General features: G+C 42.2%; 1 protein-coding gene across 3 annotated transcripts in view; it reads left to right on the top strand.

The window, feature by feature from the left end:
- The window catches only part of UTP25 (UTP25 small subunit processome component), a 38,808-nt gene that overhangs the window by 5,785 nt on the left and 10,923 nt on the right, over positions 1-22,100 (top strand). For 2 of the 3 annotated variants that reach the window (XM_036912416.2, XM_057508010.1), the window contains exons 4-11: positions 6,190-6,360; positions 8,032-8,120; positions 9,980-10,390; positions 12,166-12,385; positions 14,013-14,212; positions 15,359-15,541; positions 15,669-15,781; positions 16,611-16,856. In XM_036912416.2, coding sequence (XP_036768311.2) covers positions 6,190-6,360; positions 8,032-8,120; positions 9,980-10,390; positions 12,166-12,385; positions 14,013-14,212; positions 15,359-15,541; positions 15,669-15,781; positions 16,611-16,856 — 1,633 coding nt within the window. The remainder of the gene's footprint in view (positions 1-6,189; positions 6,361-8,031; positions 8,121-9,979; positions 10,391-12,165; positions 12,386-14,012; positions 14,213-15,358; positions 15,542-15,668; positions 15,782-16,610; positions 16,857-22,100) is intronic. The other variant, XM_036912417.2, reaches the window with a different exon arrangement.

Below are 22,100 nucleotides of genomic sequence, written 5' to 3'. Positions count from 1 at the left end.
CCCTTTGGTACCTGTTAGTCCATTCTTGAGTTCTGTGATTCTGCTGCTGTTTTGTTCCTTCAGTTTTTCCTTTGTTCTTATATTCCACAGATAAGTGAAATCATTTGGTATTTCTCTTTCTCCGCTTGGCTTGTTTCACTGAGCATAATACCCTCCAGCTCCATCCATGTTGCTGCAAATGATTGGATTTGCCCTTTTCTTATAGCTGAGTAGTATTCCATTGTGTATATGTACCACATCTTCTTTATCCATTCATCTATTGATGGACATTTAGGTTGCTTCCAATTCTTGGCTATTGTAAATAGTGCTGCAATAAACATAGGGGTGCATCTGTCTTTCTCAAACTTGATTGCTGCATTCTTAGGGTAAATTCCTAGGAGTGCAATTCCTGGGTCAAATGGTAAGTCTGTTTTGAGCATTTTGATGTACCTCCATACTGCTTTCCACAATGGTTGAACTAACTTACATTCCCACCAGCAGTGTAGGAGGGTTCCCCTTTCTCCACAGCCTCGCCAACATTTGTTGTTGTTTGTCTTTTGGATGGCAGCCATCCTTACTGGTGTGAGGTGATACCTCATTGTAGTTTTAATTTGCATTTCTCTGATAATTAGCGATGTGGAGCATCTTTTCATGTGTCTGTTGGCCATCTGTATTTCTTTTTTGGAGAACTGTCTGTTCAGTTCCTCTGCCCATTTTTTAATTGGGTTATTTGTTTTTTGTTTGTTGAGGCGTGAGAGTTCCTTATATATTCTGGACGTCAAGCCTTTATCGGATGTGTCATTTTCAAATATATTCTCCCATACTGTAGGGATCCTTCTTGTTCTATTGATGGTGTCTTTTGCTGTACAGAAGCTTTTCAGCTTAATATAGTCCCACTTACTCATTTTTGCTGTTGTTTTCCTTGCCCGGGGAGATATGTTCAAGAAGAGGTCACTCATGTTTATGTCTAAGAGGTTTTCGCCTATGTTTTCTTCCAAGAGTTTAATGGTTTCATGGCTTACATTCAGGTCTTTGATCCATTTTGAGTTTACTTTTGTATATGGGGTTAGAAAATGGTCCAGTTTCATTCTCCTACATGTAGCTGTCCAGTTTTGCCAGCACCACCTGTTGAAGAGACTGTCATTTCGCCATTGTATGTCCATGGCTCCTTTATCAAATATTAATTGACCATATATGTCTGGGTTAATGTCTGGATTCTCTAGTCTGTTCCATTGGTCTGTGGCTCTGCTCTTGTGCCAGTACCAAATTGTCTTGATTACTATGGCTTTATAGTAGAGCTTGAAGTTGGGGAGTGAGATCCCCCCTACTTTATTCTTCTTTCTCAGGATTGCTTTGGCTATTCGGGGTCTTTGGTGTTTCCATATGAATTTTTGAATTATTTGTTCCAGTTCATTGAAGAATGTTGCTGGTAGTCTCATAGGGATTGCATCAAATCTGTATATTGCTTTGGGCAGGATGGCCATTTTAACGATATTAATTCTTCCTAGCCACGAGCATGGGATGAGTTTCCATCTGTTAGTGTCCCCTTTAATTTCTCTTAAGAGTGACTTGTAGTTTTCAGAGTATAAGTCTTTCACTTCTTTGGTTAGGTTTATTCCTAGGTATTTTATTTTTTTTGATGCAATTGTGAATGGAGTTGTTTTCCTGATTTCTCTCTCTGTTGGTTCATTGTTAGTATATAGGAAAGCCACAGATTTCTGTGTGTTGATTTTGTATCCTGCAACTTTGCTGTATTCCGATATCAGTTCTAGTAGTTTTGGGGTGGAGTCTTTAGGGTTTTTTATGTACAGTATCATGTCATCTGCAAATAGTGACAGTTTAACTTCTTCTTTACCAATCTGGATTCCTTGTATTTCTTTATTTTGTCTGATTTCCGTGGCTAGGACCTCCAGTACTATGTTAAATAACAGTGGAGAGAGTGGGCATCCCTGTCTAGTTCCCGATCTCAGAGGAAATGCTTTCAGCTTCTCGCTGTTCAATATAATGTTGGCTGTGGGTTTATCAAAGATGGCCTTTATTATGTTGAGGTACTTGCCCTCTATTCCCATTTTGCTGAGAGTTTTTAACATGAATGGATGTTGAACTTTGTCAAATGCTTTTTCAGCATCTATGGAGATGATCATGTGGTTTTTGTCTTTCTTTTTGTTGATGTGGTGGATGATGTTGATGGGCTTTCGAATGTTGTACCATCCTTGCATCCCTGGAATGAATCCCACTTGGTCATGGTGTATGATCCTTTTGATGTATTTTTGAATTCGGTTTGCTAATATTTTGTTGAGTATTTTTGCATCTACGTTCATCAGGGATATTGGTCTGTAGTTTTCTTTTTTGGTGGGGTCTTTGCCTGGTTTTGGTATTAGGGTGATGTTAGCTTCATCGAATGAGTTTGGGAGTATCCCCTCCTCCTCTATTTTTTGGAAAACTTTAAGGAGAATGGGTATTATGTCTTCCCTGTATGTCTGATAAAATTCTGAGGTAAATCCATCTGGCCCGGGGGTTTTGTTCTTTGGTAGTTTTTTGATTACCGCTTCAATTTCGTTGCTGGTAATTGGTCTGTTTAGATTTTCTGTTTCTTCCTGGGTCAATCTTGGAAGGTTATATTTTTCTAGGAAGTTGTCCATTTCTCCTAGGTTTCCCAGCTTGTTAGCATATAGGTTTTCATAGTAGTCTCCAATAATTCTTTGCATTTCCGTGGGGTCCGTCGTGATTTTTCCTTTCTCGTTTCTGATACTGTTGATTTGTGTTGACTCTCTTTTCTTCTTAATAAGTCTGGCTAGAGGCTTATCTATTTTGTTTATTTTCTCGAAGAACCAGCTCTTGGTTTCATTGATTTTTGCTATTGTTTTATTCTTCTCAATTTTATTTATTTCTTCTCTGATCTTTATTATGTCCCTCCTTCTGCTGACCTTAGGCCTCATCTGTTCTTCTTTTTCCAATTTCGATAATTGTGACATTAGACCATTCATTTGGGATTGCTCTTCCTTTTTTAAATATGCTTGGATTGCTATATACTTTCCTCTTAAGACTGCTTTTGCTGTGTCCCACAGAAGTTGGGGCTTAGTGTTGTTGTTGTCATTTGTTTCCATATATTGCTGGATCTCCATTTTGATTTGGTCATTGATCCATTGATTATTTAGGAGCGTGTTGTTAAGCCTCCATGTGTTCGTGAGCCTCTTTGCTTTCTTTGTACAGTTTATTTCTAGTTTTATGCCTTTGTGGTCTGAAAAGTTGGTTGGTAGGATTTCAATCTTTTGGAATTTTCTGAGGCTCTTTTTGTGGCCTAGTATGTGGTCTATTCTGGAGAATGTTCCATGTGCACTTGAGAAGAATGTATATCCCGCTGCTTTTGGATGTAGAGTTCTATAGATGTCTATTAGGTCCATCTGCTCTACTGTGTTGTTCAGTGCTTCCGTGTCCTTACTTATTTTCTGCCCAGTGGATCTATCCTTTGGGGTGAGTGGTGTGTTGAAGTCTCCTAGAATGAATGCATTGCAGTCTATATCCCCCTTTAGTTCTGTTAGTATTTGTTTCACATATGCTGGTGCTCCTGTGTTGGGTGCATATATATTTAGAATGGTTATATCCTCTTGTTTGACTGAGCCCTTTATCATTATGTAGTGTCCTTCTTTATCTCTTGTTACTTTCTTTGTTTTGAAGTCTATTTTGTCTGATATTAGTACTGCAACCCCTGCTTTCTTCTCACTGTTGTTTGCTTGAAATATGTTTTTCCATCCCTTGACTTTTAGTCTGTACATGTCTTTGGGTTTGAGGTGAGTTTCTTGTAAGCAGCATATAGATGGGTCTTGCTTTTTTATCCATTCTGTTACTCTGTGTCTTTTGATTGGTGCATTCAACCCATTAACATTTAGGGTGACTATTGAAAGATATGTACTTATTGCCATTGCAGGCTTTAAATTCGTGGTTACCAAAGGTTCAAGGTTAGCCTCTTTAGTATCTTACTGCCTAACTTAGCTCGCTTATTGAGCTGTTATATACACTGTCTGGAGATTCTTTTCTTCTCTCCCTTCTTGTTCCTCCTCCTCGATTCTTCATATGTTGGGTGTTTTGTGCTGTGCTCTTTCTAGGAGTGCTCCCATCTAGAGCAGTCCCTGTAAGATGTTCTGTAGAGGTGGTTTGTGGAAAGCAAATTCCCTCAGCTTTTGTTTGTCTGGGAATTGTTTAATCCCACCGTCATATTTGAATGATAGTCGTGCTGGATACAGTATCCTTGGTTCAAGGCCCTTCTGTTTCATTGTATTAAATATATCATGCCATTCTCTTCTGGCCTGTAGGGTTTCTGTTGAGAAATCTGACGTTAGCCTGATGGGTTTCCCTTTATAGGTGACCTTTTTCTCTCTAGCTGCCTTTAACACTCTTTCCTTGTCCTTGATCTTTGCCATTTTAATTATTATGTGTCTTGGTGTTGCCCTTCTTGGATCCTTTCTGTTGGGGGTTCTGTGTATTTCCGTGGTCTGTTTGATTACTTCCTCCCCCAGTTTTCAGCAATTATTTCTTCTAAGATACTTTCCATCTCTTTGCCTCTCTCTTCTTCTTCTGGGACCCCTATAATACGGATATTGCTCCTTTTGGATTGGTCACACAGTTCTCTTAATATTGTTTCATTCCTGGAGATCCTTTTGTCTCTCTCTATGTCAGCTTCTATGCGTTCCTGTTCTCTGGTTTCAATTCCATCAATGGCCTCTTGCATTCTATCCATTCTGCTTATAAACCCTTCCAGAGTTTGTTTCTTCTGCGATCTCCTTTCTGGCATCTGTGATCTCTTTCCGGACTTCATCCCATTTCTCTTGCGTATTTCTCTGCATCTCTGTCAGCATGTTTATGATTCTTATTTTGAATTCTTTGTCAGGGAGACTGGTTAGGTCTGTCTCCTTCTCTGGTGTTGTCTCTGTGATCTTTGTCTGCCTGTAGCTTTGCCTTTTCATGGTGATAGGAATAGTCTGCAGAACTGGGACGAGTGACGGCTGGAAGGACTTCCTTTCTTGTTGGTTTGTGGCCCTCCTCTCCTGGGAGAACAGCGGCCTCTAGTGGCTTGTGCTGCGCAGCTGCGCGCAGACAGGGTTTCTGCTTCCTGCCCGGCTGCTATGGAGTTAATCTCCGCTGTTGCTGTGGGCGTGGCCTGGCTCGGGCAGCTACTCCAAAATGGTGGAGTCGCGTTGGAGCAGGAGCTGCTGGGAGGCTATTTATCTCCGTAAGGGGCCTCCCTGCTCCCTGCAGCCCAGGGGTTAGGGTGCCCAGAGATCCCGGATTCCCTACCTCTGGATTAAGTGACCCGCCCTGCCCCTTTAAGACTTCCAAAAAGCACCCGCCAAAACAAAACAACGACCACAAAAAAAAAACAAGAAAAAAAATTTTTTTAATTAAAAAAAAAAAATTTTTTAATTAAAAAAAAAAAAAGGTGTTCGTTCGTTTTTCTTTATTCTCCGGTGCCAGCCTCAGGCCTCTGCTCACCGGTCTTTCTGCCCTGTTTCCCTAATATTGGGGTCCCTGTCCCTTTAAGACTTCCAAAAAGCGCTCGCCAAAACAAAGCAGCAAAAAAGCAAAAAAAAAAAAAAATGGTCGCGCGCTTTTCTTATGTCCTCCGACACCTGGCCTCCAGTGCCCGCTCACTGTTCTTGCTGCCCTGTTTTCCTAGTATCGAGCGCCCTGCACTCTGGCCCGGATGGCGGGGGCTGGGTGTTCGGCAGCCCTGGGCTACGTCTCCCTCCCGCTCTGCCTGCTCCTCTCCCGCCGGGAGCTGGGGGGAGGGGCGCTCGGCTCCCGCGGGGCCGGGGCTTGTATCTTACCCCCTTCGCGAGGCGCTGGGTTCTCTCAGGTGTGGATGTGGTCTGGATATTGTCCTGTGTCCTCTGGTCTTTATTCTAGGAAGGGTTGTCTTTGTTATATTTTCATAGATATATGCTGTTTTGGGAGGAGATTTCCGCTGCTCTACTCACGCCGCCATCTTCTGCCCCCGTGATCATCTTTTAGAATAAGTTCCTAGAGATAGAACTGGGTCAACAGTCAGGGATAACTTTGAAACTTAAGTCTTCAACTGAATTTGATTGAAAGTAAACAATGGCAGTGACCATCAGTGTTGATACAGGCCGAGGAATTAGATGTTATTTGTCAACAGAAGTATAATTATATTTACGAGTAACTAATTTCACAAAATGTTTCTCAAAATTGCAGGTATGGCCTTACCTGCTGACCTTGAGGAAAAAGATGGAGACAGGGCAGCTGGCACGTCACGGAAAGCCCCTGAGGAGTTTACAGATGCAAAACACGAGTCACTCTTTAGCCTGGAAACTAATTTTCTTGAAGAGGAAAGTGGAGGCAACTGTTCTCTGAAAACATCCCAAGGTCAGAGCACAGTGTGTTGTTTGGATTCACCAGGTGCATAGGATACACGTTACCTCTCCTATTACTGGGATGAGCAGCATTAAAAACAAGAGTTTAGCGGCTAGATCTGAAGCTGTGAAGAAATACTTCCCAAAGGTGTTTTGTGTGTTTTGATTGTTAGCAGTGTTGGGAGCTGTCTAGGAGGACAAACAGCTTAAGAATGGTAGCAGGGAAGGCTAGTTCCCCGGACCTCACATGTCCATAACCGGCATCAAGGGAAGATTTCTGATTCTCTCCCCAGGCAGGGAAGGAAGAGAAAGAGGAGAAAAATACTTGGCACTTTTCTCTCTACCCTTCTTGCTCTTCCTTATTGGAGCAGTAATTATTTTTCCAGATTGTGAGACCCGGAGTGGCTAATCTGATTGGTCCTTCTTACCAAGGAGCACCTCAGAAACCAACAAGCTCCAGCCTGTCTCCCTGATCATCTCAGCCTCTTGGCCATGCCGCTGTGTACATGGCAGTCACTTGGGGTAAGGCCTGCCTATGATGGCTTCAGCAGGTCTCTGCTCTCTACTCAGATCCAGTTTCTCAGCCTGTGCCTGGGTGGGCAAGTCAGGCTGGTCTTGTTCTATGTCCTAAATGCCTTTTTTGGTCCTAGTGCCATTCTTCAGCCCAGCTCTACCATTAATGAGGCTTAAATTTAATTCTCATTTGGTTCTGTTGGCTTTTGTGCCACTAAGTAAGAAATAGGAGTTAGAATTTGAGCACAAACTCCATTCTCAGCCATCAAAACTTAAAAATCCTAGAGGAAACATTAGGAAGCTTGACTATCCTAAAATTTCTCTGGTGGTTTTTCCTATACAGATACATTAGCACCTAGAATTCATATGTCCTGTGGTTCACTCTTAGGTATTTAGTATAAGGTTCATTGCATTTGAAGTTTTACCATTTGTATCCCTGAGTAGGTCATTTAACTTTTCTCTGCTTCATAATGAGTAGGACTGGAAGAGAAGGTTGGGTGGCCAGCTCAGAGCACTGAACTCCGTGTTTTTTGTTTAATTTTGTTCAACTTAGTTGACTATTGAGCATTTCTATGTACCCTGCCATGCAAGAAAAGTCAGACATGGAGCCTGCCATCAGGGATCTTATGGTCTAGCACATGAGATAAGACATGCACATATATGTGTTGAGGTCGGTGAGAGGGGGCAGGCTGGGGACCTGTTTGCAGGTCACCAGGGATGACCCCTTAGTGGAGCCAGCACTGTGTGTACTCCAGGGAAATACTGTGAGTTGAGAGTAACATTAAACTAATATTCAGATAAACAAACATGAGGTGAAGGGGAGGATAGAATTTTTAATTGAAGGAAAGCCACAGAGGCAGAAGAATTTGAAGGCTGTATAATTAAAAAATTACACTGGAGAGGTCAGTTGGAGGTGCATCCTGTGGTGCCCCAAATTTCAGATTGAGAAGTTTCTTCAACGTTTTTGAGCTGGGAGGTAATGTGATTAGAGAAATACTTTAGGAAGAGGAGTCTGTGAGAAAGTTTTAAGCTCTGGACTTGGGGAGAGAATGGGGAAAGAAGGGGGGAAAAGGATGAGCTAACATCTGGAGAAGAGCAGTCGTTCACAGGGGAGACCAGAAAATGTCTTCTGTTTTCTGCAAGTGTTCTGATGTTCTTTATTCTGCCTTAGATCCATTTCTACAACATGTGAACAAAGAACTGAAAGAAAAAGAAATTCAGGCTATTGACACAAATCCCCAAAATACTCACCAACTAAAAGTACGTGTTTCTCAGTCATCTTATTGCAAATGGACAAAAGCTCTAAGTAAAGCGATGGTCTTGGAATTTAGCAGTTCTCCAAGTATATGGTCTCCCCGCTTATATGATACACACCTGTTGTTTCTGGCTTGCTAGGGGAGCAGGACCTAGGAAGCCTGTGAGAGCCTAACGCGGTTTAGCTAGAAAAGGCTCTGGGAACCTGGAGTGTGGGAGCGTGCTGAGATGAGAGTGGCTTTAGAGACAGGTATACCAGGGTTTAGGCCAGCATCTGCTGGGGCGTCACATGAACTAAAGCAACTTAATCTACCTTTATGCTCCTCACCATTCTCCTCTGTTAGAGGGCGCAGTAATGCCTCTCCTAAAATAAAGCAATTTAGCTTACTAATACATAGAAAGTGTTCAGTACAACAGTAGCTACTGCTGCCATTCATTTATCTAAATTATCTGAGATAGGTTCACAGCTAAATTACTCAGATGTGGAACAGTTTTTTGCTTTGTTTATTTTGTTTTTGTTTTTCGCCAACTGATGCTGTTCAGGAGAGTTATCATCTTTTTTTTTTTAAGTGGTGATTTTTTTATTTTAATTTTTTATTAAGGTATTATTGATATACACACTTATGAAGGTTTCACATGAAAAAACAATGTGGTTACTACATTTACCCATATTTTCAAGTCCCCACCCATGCCCCAATGCAGGCACTGTCCATCAGTGTAGTAAGAATTTGTCATCCTTTTTTAAAGGAAATTTTAATGGTGTTAATAATTATATCTCTTATGCCTTTTGCCCACTTTCCCCCAATGGTAACATCTTGCAAAACTATACCCAAGAAATTGACGTGGATGCACTCTACCTGTCTCAGATTTCCCCAGTTTTGCGCCTACTCAATTGTGTTTATGTTTAGTTCTACAGTTTTTGTCATGTGTTGGCTTTAGCTATCACCTACATGTAGGTGACATGTAGGTTCACCACCATAGTCAAGATGCAGAACATTTCCAGCCCCATAAAGATCCCACCTGATTCCCCTTGCCCTTTTCTAATGACACCCACTTCCCCTCCCCCATTCCTAGTCCTTGGTAACCACTAATCTGTTTCTTTATTTCTGTAATTTTATCATTTCAAAAGTGTTATATAGAAGGAATCATAACAAAATGGCTTTACTCAGTTGGTATCATTCCATGGAGATCGAACAGTTATCAGCATCTGTTTATAGCTCATTCTTCTTTATGGCTGAGGTCTCTCTTTTTTTTTGCTGAGATCAGCACTTTTGTTACTGTGCAAGACTTCCCAAACTGGTATCCCACGAATAGTATTCTTAGGATTCTAATAAGTAGGTTAATAAATAAGTAAATTGTTCTGTGCCCAAATAAGCTTGGAAAACTACAAGTTAAATAAAGTGGAACAGAGTTCTTATCATAGGACTGGTCGGAACCTTTAGTACCTAATATGCATTGTGATTCTCCCTGAGGGGAATTAGGTTTGGGGGTATTTACCAGTTATTTGACCATGAAGCTCCATTTTTTTTCCCTAGAATGAATTTTGCCTTCCCCAGAATGTAGTCCCTAGAACAGTTTGGGACACTGACATAGTGAAGAGCTTAGATTTGAAGTCAGAGCCTTGGGCTCTAGCCTTCCTCTCTGTTCTCTCCTGGGTTAAGTTTGTCTGAATCCCATAACCTCTCTGAACCTTAGCATTTCCTAAACTGTAAGAATATTATAGTGTCTGCCTTGCAGGGTGGTTGTGAGGATTAAATGAAATGATCTATAAATGAGAAGAGATTTTGGTGAATTAAAAAGTACTATGTAAATGTAAGCTATTGCAATTCACTTCTGACTTAGCCGTTGATGTGTCTTTCCCCTAGTGGCTCATTCTGGGCCAGCTTGTCTTTTCATCCAAGTTTCAGACGTTGGAAACATTTAAACCCCCAAAGGACATTGACTTAAAGTCACTTCATCTCCAGAAGCCTCTGGAATCCACCTGGACAAAGATCAACAGCCAGTTCCTCTCTGGTCCCCAAAAATCAAGTTGCCCCTTCACACCCCTCCAGAAAGAGCTCTTCTTAATTATGAATTCCTACCGGGACCTGTTCTACCCAGAAAGGACTGCCCTGAAGAACGGGGAAGAGATCCGCCGTGTGTACTGCCTGCATGTGATAAATCATGTCCTCAAAGCCAATGCCCAGGTGCTTGGCAACAATAGTAGACGCCGAATCCAGAAACTTGGAGTGGGTGACGACGATGATTTCAGGGACCAAGGGCTGACACGGCCCAAGGTGAGTGGCAGCAGGAAAGCTTTTCCCTCGGGAAGGAGGCTGCAGAGCATGGCTGTGTAGGTGAGTAGCGCTTAGTTGCTCAGGCGTTTTAGTGGTTGGAATAACAAATGAGTCCAGGAATGAGGATGTTAGATGGCCAGGTAACATCAGAGTGCTGCTGCAGACAGTGCAGTGGGCTGTTCCTAACAGTGGCTCTAATCGGAAACTAGTGAATAGGAGGTACTTCCATGATAATTCTCCTTAAAGATAAGCCCTGAACATACGTAAGTAAGACTCCATTCTATGTCTCCTCTTTATCACTGTCAAACTGGTTGGTACCTTAATAAGCCTTTTATCCAGTCCGTACATATTATAGTTGTGGACAGAGCCCCAGATTGTAGAGGGCCTTGCTGAAGAGAACCACGGGAAGAGTAGAAGAGCAGCAGAGGTGGGACTAGAACCAGCATTCCCTTCATTAAGCCTTATAAATATGCACACTTTGGAAAAACAAAAATTTCTATTTTTCCATCTAGTTATTGCTACTTAAAATGATGATTATATTTATTTGGGCTCATAAGCCTAAGTTCCCCTGGATTTAGGGCTTGATAGAAAATGTCTTTTAATTCTGTCTATACTTCTCATGATGTTATGGAGCTAGATCTTGTGTCATCCATCCCCCCTCACCAAGCCCCTTAGCCTGTACCCCTCCATATTGAAGAAGCCTCATTGTTAGGTTGTTCTTACTGACTTTCATAGGTTTCTAGGGTTTTAATAATGCTGTGGCTCTACGAGATTTCTTAGTCCAATTCCTTTGTTTGATAGCCAAGGAAACTGGATCCTAGATACTTGCTTAGTGTCACAGCTGGAACAGTAATTGGCCCTCTGCTCTCGGGCCATTGTCCCTGCGCTGTACCAGGCTGAATTACTGCACCTCCCTAGCTGTGCTGGCTGCCTTTCTGGGAAACTACCACAGAGCCTTGAGCATCAGAATTACAGGTTATCTGTTTCCATTTAGAATTGTGGAAGAGTGAGAGGTAGATTTCCCATGAAGCACACAGAGAATTCGGCAAATTGTCTGATCTGACTGGGGTCATTCCCATTGTTTTATTGTTTACAGAAGGATAGTTATAAATTAATCATTTATCAAGCATCTTCTGTCTTTGTTTTCAATTTAAGCATTTTTGGAAATGTTTGGAAAATTCAGTCCTATGTTTCTCTTTGAAATATCTTACTTCAGAAATGCTTTATCATCATTTCTGAAAAACGTACAAGGGATCATACCAGAAAAGTATCAATGCCTTAATCCTTTTCCTTACTCACCAGCTTTATTTGTTTTCTACATATTTTGTATGTCTATTTACCTAGCATGTATTTATTCCTTGGGTCTCATAGATAAAAATACTGAACTCAGTTCTGTGGGAGACAGATAGGAGTAACATCCTTTGTCCTCAAAGAGCTTGTGTGTTTATATCCTTGGGTTTTTGCTAGTGGACGCCTCCATTGAAGGCAGGACTTCATCTAAAAGGTATTTCCAAATTCTGTTTGAAAATTGCCTCCTGGGGAGCCATGAGATTGAAGTCCACAGGATGTAGTGCTGTGCATGTAAGAGGCGCTCGGCTTCTAGTACTGAGTCAGGCCCTAGTACTGAGTGAAAAGTGGGAACGTGGATGTGGGCCCTAGCCTGGGACCACTGCCCTCCAGAGGGCTTTTAAGCTGCACATCCTCCGCAGGCTCCCTCGAGCTGCCGTTCTTCCCCTTCCCCCGCTAAGGCTACTGTCACCGCCCCCCCCCCACAGGTGCTGATAGTGGTGCCCTTCCGGGAGGCTGCCTTGCGGGTGGTGCAGCTCTTCATCAGCCTCCTCGAGGGTGACAGCAAGAAGAAAATAATTGTGAGCAACAAAAATAGGTTTCAGGGAGAGTATGGCTCAGATCCCGCGGAGAGACCACCCAATCTGAAGAGGCCGGAGGATTACGAAGCTGTGTTTGCTGGCAACATCGACGACCACTTTAGGATCGGTAACTCTGCCCTGTCAAAGCTGAGACCTTGAGAGACCAGCCATGTGAGGTTCATGTATCTGGAGGCTGGAAATCAAGAACTGGGTGTTCTGTCGTGGATCACCGACTCGGCCTCCTAACAGGACTAGGATTTGAGACGCCCTGTCTGCCAGGGGACAGAACTTGCCTTGGCTAACAGGGTGGACACTCAGCCAAGGGTGGGGTGTCTGAAGCCATATGTAAAAGGCACATGCACACTTAAAATTCAGGGGTCTCAGCATACCCAAGGCTGGTAGCCATAGTCAGTGCTGCTGGGGTTCTTGGGGGAGTTGGGAGTGACAGGCTGAATGGGTCAGTCTGCGGGTGCTGAATAAACTGAGTGCATAATGGCAGACTTCCCTCCTGCATGCCATGTGGAGTGCACACCCCTGAGTTGCCTCCACTCAGGACTTAACCAACCCCCACCCAATTTCTCATGTTTTTTGTCTCTCATTCAACTCCCATGTACTTGGTTGGTTGTACATTGATAGAGTAAAGTTCTTGGGAAAATGTTCATTAGTCATATATGCTTCTTCAGCAAGCATTTATTAAGCATCTGCTGTGCACCAGGCACTGCTAAGAAGCTGGGGATATAGAAGTAAGATTAATGGTTCCAGCTGTCAAGGATGGCCAGCCTAATGGGGCAACAGACAGTACAGTATGATAAGTGTTCTGATCAGAGGATTGAGTGGGTGTTTAGGGAGCATTTAAAGCAGTCTCCTTATCCAAAATGGGGACAGAACAGTTAGGGAAGGCTTCCTGGTGGAGGTGCCATTTGTAGTAAGTTGAAACCTGTATAGGATTTAGTTATGAAGAGGGGTGATGAGAGTGGAGGAAAGGGTTTCAGACAGGAAATCACGTGTGCAGAGTCATCAGGGTGAGTAAGGCGGACGTGACCTAAGATTCATACAGGCTTCAGCATGGATGGGGTGTAAGGTGCAAGGGAGGAGAGCTGATATAGTTTTAAACATTTGTGGGTATCCAGAAAACACTGATATATCAGTCTCAAGTTCAGGAAAGAGATGTGACTGGAAATACAAATCTGTGTAAAGGGTGATATTAAGCCTTGATTAGTGAATAAATTTACCCAAAACTTTGTATAAATTAGACCTTACGGGCAGATCCAGGGATCTTTGGAGAGCTATTTGGGTACAGAAAACAAGGGCGAGGTCAGGGATAGAAGCGGAAGGGAGGGTTGTGCAGTGGTAATATTTCCAGGAGGGTGTGTCAGAAATGCTGCCTGTGCATCATGACAAGAAACAGTCACGTGTTATTGAATTGGTGGCCTTAACAAGTGTCACTTAAATGGAGTCCCAAGAATCAGAGGCCGCCTTGTGGTGCACTGAGGAGTGAGCGGAAGATTGCAAAGTGGAGACAATTTTCTGGAGGGTTTTGTCAGTGAAGAAGAGGTGAAGAGTGGGAGCTGAGGGACCATAGATGCAAGGAGACGTTATTATTGTTCTTATTTTAATAGTTAAAGCAATTTGAGTGTGGTTCTATGCTAAGGGAAAAGGTGGAAGGTACAAGGGGAGGAGGAGGCTTTGTGAGGGTGGACGCTAGTGGTTGGCAGTGCCTAATGAACTCTTGTGTGCTTGGCTGGTTTGTGCAGGGGTGGCAGTACTTCAGAGAAGCATCCGGCTCTACGCTCCCTTCTACTCCTCGGACATCCTCGTTGCCTCCCCTCTGGGTTTGCGGACTATCATTGGTGGAGAAGGAGAGAAGAGAGATTTTGACTTTCTGTCTTCTATTGAGCTGCTCATCATTGACCAAGCTGACATTTACCTGATGCAGAACTGGGAGCATGTCCTGGTAATGCTGGTCTTTCTCACGTAAGGGGGACGACACTCAACATTTAGAGAGACAAGCTCAGTGGATTAAGTCTTAAAGGTTATTTAAGTCTAGATGAAAATTCAGTTCGTTTGGAAATGGAAGTATTTCACATTTTTGAATTTGAAAAAGCCTTTTGTCCCCTCTTCTATCCACAGGTCAGTTAATAATTAAATTATCCAAAGAGATAAAAATTTTTGTCAGTATTTTCCAATCTCCAGAAAAGATTTCTTCTCCTAAAGGTTGCTTCTGCTCATAGACCACTTTAGTGTTGTTAGTTGGCTGGGTTTGGTTGAAAAATCCTTCTCAGCAGGAATGTCTTTACTTAACACAATTCCCCCTACAGTTCAGTGGAGATGAGAAGACATTGCTCAAGGTTTCTTCATGTGTGATCTTGTTTTGCAGAGAAGTGTAGCATAAATGTCTTTATCCTCCAACTGTAACTTGTGCTGTAATTTTTTCTCCCTCTCCACATACTCTGTAGTGTCAGTTTTAGGATTGAGAAATGGTGCTCTGGAACAATCCTTATCACAGATGTATAGCTTTGGTTTTTTTTAAGGCATGTGAGAGCTCACCTCTCTTACAACCCCAGGGCTTGTAGGAAGTTTGGGACAAATAAAGGAGGTAAACTTATAGTACTTGTTACCCTTCAATATATATTACAAAGTGAAAATATACTTAAAATAGAAAAGGCATGTTGATGCATGAGTCATATTCTTTAATTTGAAGAAAAGGCATATGTAGTGGCTTTAAGAATCTAATGTTCGGAGAACCAGGTTATTGAAGGACAACAGCTGTTTTCCATATCATTTCCCTTGTCCAAGTCTGGGCCTTAGGAACCCACAGAGAGACCAGCGTGGCATTTCAAAAGTTCCTTTTAAAGGAATATTCCTATAGGTATCGTTTTTATCTTTTTGGAAAGATCCAGGAAGTGGGCGGTTATAGCTTGTCTTGTTGAGTGTGTTCACCTGAGTATGGGCAAGTCAGTCACCAGTCTGAGCCTTGTAATTTGGGAGATGATAGTACAGACTCCAGGGGGTTATAAAGATGATAGACTCCTAAAATGCTTAGCAGTGCCCAACAGGTAAGTGCCCAATAACCTAATGGTAGTGTTTTTTCTGCTCAAAGCATTTGATGAACCACATGAATCTGCTGCCCTTGGACTCACATGGGGTGGACTTTTCTCGAGTACGGATGTGGAGCCTCAATAATTGGTCCAAGTACTATCGCCAGACCCTGCTATTTGGTGCCCTGCAGGACGCACAGATCAATTCTGTGTTCAACAAGTACTGTGTCAATGTGCAAGGCCAGGTGGGTTCTCCCTTCTTCCTTTGGGTCTTCGTGAAGCACTATTTGGGTCCTGAGGCAGAAGGAGAAGATAGCATTTGGTTGGCAGTAAGGATGGTTGCCTCCTAATGTTCTCATTGACTCCTGGCAGGTGTCTGTGAGGAACGTCCCGATGACAGGTTCCATCAGCCATGTCCTGGTGCAGCTCCCACATGTCTTCCAGAGGTTGGAAGTTGGAGACCTAGCTTCACTGATTGATGCCAGGTACTCGCCTTCCCCAGTCTCATCTGATGCCTGCCTAGGGGCCACAGAGAGGGATTTGACTTTGGCATACAAATTTAGAACTGGATTTCATATTGGTTTTATTGATTACCATTTACCAAAAAAGGAAATGAGGTAATTGAGCCCAATCATGTCATTGACAGAGGAGGAAACCGAAGCCCCGAGAAAAATGCTGCCAGTGTCCTAGTTCTTTGGCTAGTTAGTGGCAAGGTTAGTACTGTAAATCAGGAGTCCTACCCCCTAGATGATGGCATTTGTTTTTATTATATCACACTGCTTAGTACTGTGAAGTGTCTCACGTCAGCATCTTATTGTAAGCCTTTTCAGAGCCAGGACTAATGCCCAGAAGCAAACACTGAAACCCATCAGTGTTCAACTGCAAGCCCCTCATCTTTTACCTCCTGCAAACATCAAGATTCCAGTGTTTCTAATTCTCCATATATTTTCCTCCATCTTCTAGTGTTTAGTCAGGGGACGCATGATAGCAAAATGGTGCTTAACATATGGTAGGTGTTCGGTAATTACTTGTTGATGGACTGACAACTCAGTGAATGGATGGTGTGGTTATATACCTCCTCGAATAATTCTCTGGGATGTACTGGCATAACATCTATTTTTTACAGTGAGTAGTGTTACCACTTATTTTTTAATGTGCTTATCAAATTTTATCCTTATGAAATCTCTTTTTGATAAAAAAAAGAGCTTGACTTCTTTGGGGAGGTAGAGAGAGATTGCCCAGGGTCAGACAGTTAGGGGTGACACTGGCCTCATCTCTACACCACTGACTTTGCCCTTTGCCTTTCCAAATCAGGTTTAACTTTTTCGTGAACAAGATTTTGCCTCAGTATCGTGATGCAGTCATGTCTCACACGCTCATCTATGTTCCCTCCTACTTTGACTTTGTACGCCTCCGAAATTACTTCAAGAAAGAGGACCTGAACTTCACTCACATCTGTGAGTACACACAGAAGTCTGGTGTCTCCAGGGCCAGACACTTCTTCCTCCAAGGAGAGAAGCAGTTTCTGCTCCTCACAGAGCGCTTCCATTTCTACAAAAGGTAAAGGAGTGCCAGGTTTTGCATGTCTTCTCTGGAGGGAAATGCAGTGCAAATCACAGCCTGTTTCTGAGTGCACAGCAGTCATTATGGAAGGTCCTTCCTCTCTGCCTCCTGCAGAGGAGCCAAAGAGTCTAGGGCCTGGAAAGGCTCTTTTTGGCTGGTTGGTTGGCTTCCTCTCAAAATGGGCAATGTTGGAAAAGGTTGTAGAAACACGAGTGACTACAGCATAACCACTGTGTAGATCTGCAGTGGGCCTGTACGTGGGGTACTTCCTGTAGCTGTGATTGTACATCTCCAGAAAGACTTCACCAAGTCCAACAACTCCAGATAGGCACAACTGAAGTGAACACTGGCAGGAGAGGGACTCTCGTGGAAATGTAGACAGACTCTCAGGGGCTGTCTGGTCTGCAGAGGCGGAGGCTGAGCCCCAGGTCAATGATCCGAAAGTTCCAGTGTGTCCTGAGGAGATACGTACATACTTCCTCACCAAGGAGAAGGGGCCCCTTGATGTTTTCAGGAGGCAAAAAGTGAGGGAGGGGCTTAGGGTTAAATAGTTAATGGTTTCAATATTTGCTTAGCTTCCTCACTTTGTGATTTTGACAAAATAAGTCAGATTGGCCTCTTTTTTTTTTTTTTTTTTTTAATCCCAATTATACTGTTAGTAATGCTGAGCTTTCTGTTACTGCTGGGATAGTTGTAGCCCTTTGTGCCCCCAGAACTCAGGTATTTAACTGTTTGGCTAAGTCCCTCTTTGCTGCTAAATGAAAAGCCCTCTTTTAAACCCTTACCTATACAAAGATAGAAATTGCAACCTTCTGTCTCCTTCCTGACTCACAATAACATGCAGTGAATTTCTGTTTTGACCACTGCTTTATTAACTCTCAGTCATTTTCACTATGAGGGGCACATTTTCTCAGAGGACCCCAGACTGACAGGCCTGAAGCCTAGGCCTTGGGCCCCGTTACCTGCTGCACCTTGGCCGTGGCACAGCCTTGTAGTTTGCATTGATATTGGGTGTGTTCTTGTCCGAGATGGGGAGGGAGGAATCCAGCAGCCTTCCAGGGCAGAGCCCGCTGGCGGGACATGACCCCTCTGGGTATTCTGCCCACAGGGTGATCTGTGAGGGAGAGTTGAGATACGACTACCTTCGTGTTACCTGGGCTTCACTCTTGGCTACGCAGACAAGGCTGTTTGGCTAGAGAGTGTTAATGAATACCTGCTGGTTGGCATCATTATTTGCTTTGTTCCAGTTGTTTTCATTCATGTTGGAAAGTGGTATTTTTGGGGAGTTTACACTCAGTGGTTCTTAAGGGCCCTTAGTTTTCTATCAGCTTGACACATGAAAGCAAGCCCTTTAAATGAAGTGGATGGATTGGAAAACTTCCCAGTGTGATTGTCTGTAGCAAATGTGAATTAAGCTGGGGTGGGGACTGCTTTCAAATAGCAGCTTTTCAAGGAGAGGGCATGATATCAAAGGACCCCTTTTTCTTAAGCAGGCAAGACAGTCCCCTGTCTTACACTGTTTAATTATTTACCAAACCATTTGCCCCCAAAGTCACTATAAAGACAAACCTAGCATGTGCCATATGCCTTATACCCTGGACCAGTTAAAAGGTATATTCTGTGTTGAAGATGAATGGAAATAATGTGTTTCAGTATCCTGCGACTGCTAATTATCTCAGGGTTTCTAACTAGTAGAAGTTTTTTGCTTGAGGGATCACCAAGGTGATGATGGGTACTTTTATCTGCAATGCCTTTGTGATTTGACTTTTTATTTGACCTTGGTAAAACCATACGTATTTTAAACTTTAGTATCCAACTCTGAAATTCTGTATTTATATTTGCTATGGAAATAGGCTGTGTTACAAATACTTCAGTTCATTTGTGAACTAGCAAAAGATACTCAACCTAAAGATTTGTTGTCTTCAGGGGAGATGAAACCAGTAGAATTTTAGAAGTGGCTGGGTGTTTGGTCATGATGGCGTGCGTGAGGAGAGGATGATTGGCGCTCTTTCCCTGAGCGTTACCAGTGGTTTCCACAGCAGGGAGGATTCTCAACCAGGGGGCAAGTCAGACACCTTAGAGGTGGGATTTTTGGAGGTGGGAAAGGCTGCCAGGGAGTTCTGAGTACCTCCTGCCCTTCCATGCAAATCCGAGAAGCAGCAGGGATTCATGGATTGTATGGAGCTGCCAGCCCTTCAGGTCAGCTGTGGGTGCTGCATTTGTCTTTCCCAGTTGGCAGGTAAAGGAAACATCTGGAATGTCCTTGCTTTCAGGTCCCAGCAGGGTATTAGGTCATATTTGTAGGGGTCATTGAAGACCCAAAGCCTATACAGAGAGGAGGAAGGCAGGGAAGGGGTGCTGAAGAGTGGAGCATGGCACGGGCTCCCCCGGAAGAGGCCTTGGTCATACTCTATTTCCAGGAGATACCTAGAAACTAGAACTGAGACATTTTCTTCTTTTTTAAATATAACATTTATTGGAGTTAGTTTTCTTGTTTTGTTTTATAATTACTCTGACCTATTGTGGTATATTTCTTTCCTGTCTTTCTATGTGAAAATATGTCGTGTACACATATGCATGTGTGCACACACACATACACATAGTCATTTAAAAAGCAAAATACCAAAATTGGGATCACACTATACATGCTGGGATTTTTTTTGTCTTAAATGTTTTATGTACTCATTGAAAAAAAATAATTAAATATGTTAACATTTTGTATCTATATTTGTAGATCATGGGTATACTTTTCATAGCTCTGTCACCTCTTCCTTCCCCCCAGCTTTTTATCTGGAAGGATTTCGTTTCAAAAGAAATTATAAGACTGCAACAGTGAACATCTGTAACTCCTTTCACCTAGACTTCATCAGCTGTTTGCATTTTGCGACATTTGCACACATCCATATATTCTCTGCCTCTCCACTCATGCCTCTTATTTTTCCTTCCCAGACCATTTGAGAGTAAACTGCAGGAGGCTTCATGACACTTAACCCTAAATCCTTCTGCAAGTAGCTCCTGAAAACAAGAACATTCTTTTTGTCTAAACATACTACCATTGCCATACCACTTAACGTTACTACAGTAATATAATCTAATTCAGATTTTCCTAGTTGTCCCTAAAATGATCACTATAGCTGTTTCTTCCAACCCAGGATTCAGTTAAGAATCATATGCTGCATTTTATTTATTTATTTAAAATTATTTTTTATCCAAGTATCGTTAATATACAATCTTATATTGGTTTCAAATGTACATCATGGTGGTTCAACAGTCCCCGTGATCAACTTAAATGGTTTGCAAATTATTGTGCCCCATTATCCCCCTCTCCCTCCCCTCCCCCTTGGTAACCACTAGTCACTTCTCAGTGTCTATGGATCTAATGCTGTTTTGTTCCACTTTGTGTTTATATTCCACAAATAAGTGAAATCATATGGTACTTGTCTTTCTCCACCTGGCTTTTTTCACTGACCATAATACCCTCTAGTTCCATCCATGTTGTTGCAAATGGCAGGATTTCTTTTCTCTTTATGGCTGAGTAATACTCCGTTGTGTATATGTACCACATCTTCTTTATCCATTCATCTACTGGTTAACATTAAGATTGCTTCCATATCTGGGCTATTGTGGCAATAAACACAGGGGTGCATATGTCTTTTCGAATCAGGGATTTTGTTTTCTTTGGGTAAATTCCTAGGAGTGGAATTGCTGTGTCAAATGGTACTCTTCTATCTAGTTTTTTTTTTTTTTTTTTATTTAAATAATTATTTTTTATTGAAGGGTAGTTGACGCACAGTATTACATTACATTAGTTTCAAGTGTACAACACAGTGGTAGAACATTTATATACATAATTCTAGGTGCCAGCTATCACCCTACCAAGCTGTTACAATATCTTGACTATATTCCTTATGCTATACATTACATCCCGGTTACTTATTTATTTTACCACTGGAAGTCTGTCCTTTTTTTTTTTTTTTTTTTGTGAGGGCATCTCTCATATTTATTGATCAAATGGTTGTTAATGACAATAAAATTCTGTATAGGGGAGTCAATGCTCAATGCACAATCATTAATCCACCCCAAGCCTAATTTTCGTCAGTCTCCAATCTTCTGAGGCATAACAAACAAGTTCTTACATGGAGAACAAATTCTTACATAATGAATAAGTTACATAGTGAACAGTACAAGGGCAGTCATCACAGAAACTTTCGGTTTTGCTCATGCATTATGAACTCTAAACAGTCAGTTCAAATATGAATACTCATTTGGTTTTTATACTTGATTTATATGTGGATACCACATTTCTCTCTTTATTATTATTATTTTTAATAAAATGCTGAAGTGGTAGGTAGATACAAGATCAAGGTAGAAAACATAGTTTAGTGTTGTAAGAGAGCAAATGTAGATGATCAGGTGTGTGCCTGTAGACTATGTGTTAATCCAAGCTAGACCAGGGCAATAAAACATCCACGTATGCAGAAGATTTCTCTCAGAACAGGGGGGGTGAGGTTCTAAGCCTCATCTCTGTTGATCCCCAATTTCTCACCTGATGGCCCCCCTGCGACTGTGCCTGTCTTAGGTTGTTCCTCCCTTGAGGAATCTTACCCGTCTCTGGCTAACCAGTCATCTTCCGGGGCCATACAGGGAAATGTGAAGTTGGTAAGTGAGAGGGAAGCCTTATTGTTTGAAAAGGTTAGCTTTTTACTTCTTTGCATATTTATGCCCTGTGGCTTCTATGCCCAGCATTTGTCTTGAGGTATCTTTACCACTTGGAAGAATTATGATACTCGGTAAATTTGATATGAGGCACGAATTCTATTTAAGGGTTGTAATTAGGAAGGAAGAAGAAAAGCTATAGAAGTAGCAGGCGGAAGAAAACATGGGAAGATTGATTATTTCTTTGACATATCTTCTTGTAGAGTAACTTCAGCATGTATAGGTTTTAAGCTACTACTTAAATTGCGCACACACATTAACATAATAGGAGTATAGTTACATAACCAAAGCATATCTGTAATTACCAGCCATCTCCAGTGAAACCAAGAAAACCAGTTAGGCACCTTAGGCATTTGTGAAAACTTATCTATGATATGGTGGATATTGTCCAACTGAACTTGAACAGTCTGAGAGAAATCAGACAAATGAAAACAACCCATTCCTGGGGACTGTTCACATGCCATATGTTCTTTTAACAGTAAATAGTCTGTAGTTGTAAGACTTTGGAGCGCTACAATTTGCACT

Source organism: Manis pentadactyla, chromosome 9 (genome assembly GCF_030020395.1).
Source record: "Manis pentadactyla isolate mManPen7 chromosome 9, mManPen7.hap1, whole genome shotgun sequence".
Classification (NCBI taxonomy): domain Eukaryota; kingdom Metazoa; phylum Chordata; class Mammalia; order Pholidota; family Manidae; genus Manis; species Manis pentadactyla.
Note: the sequence above shows the minus strand (reverse complement) of the source record. Positions and strands in the feature narration are given on the sequence as shown.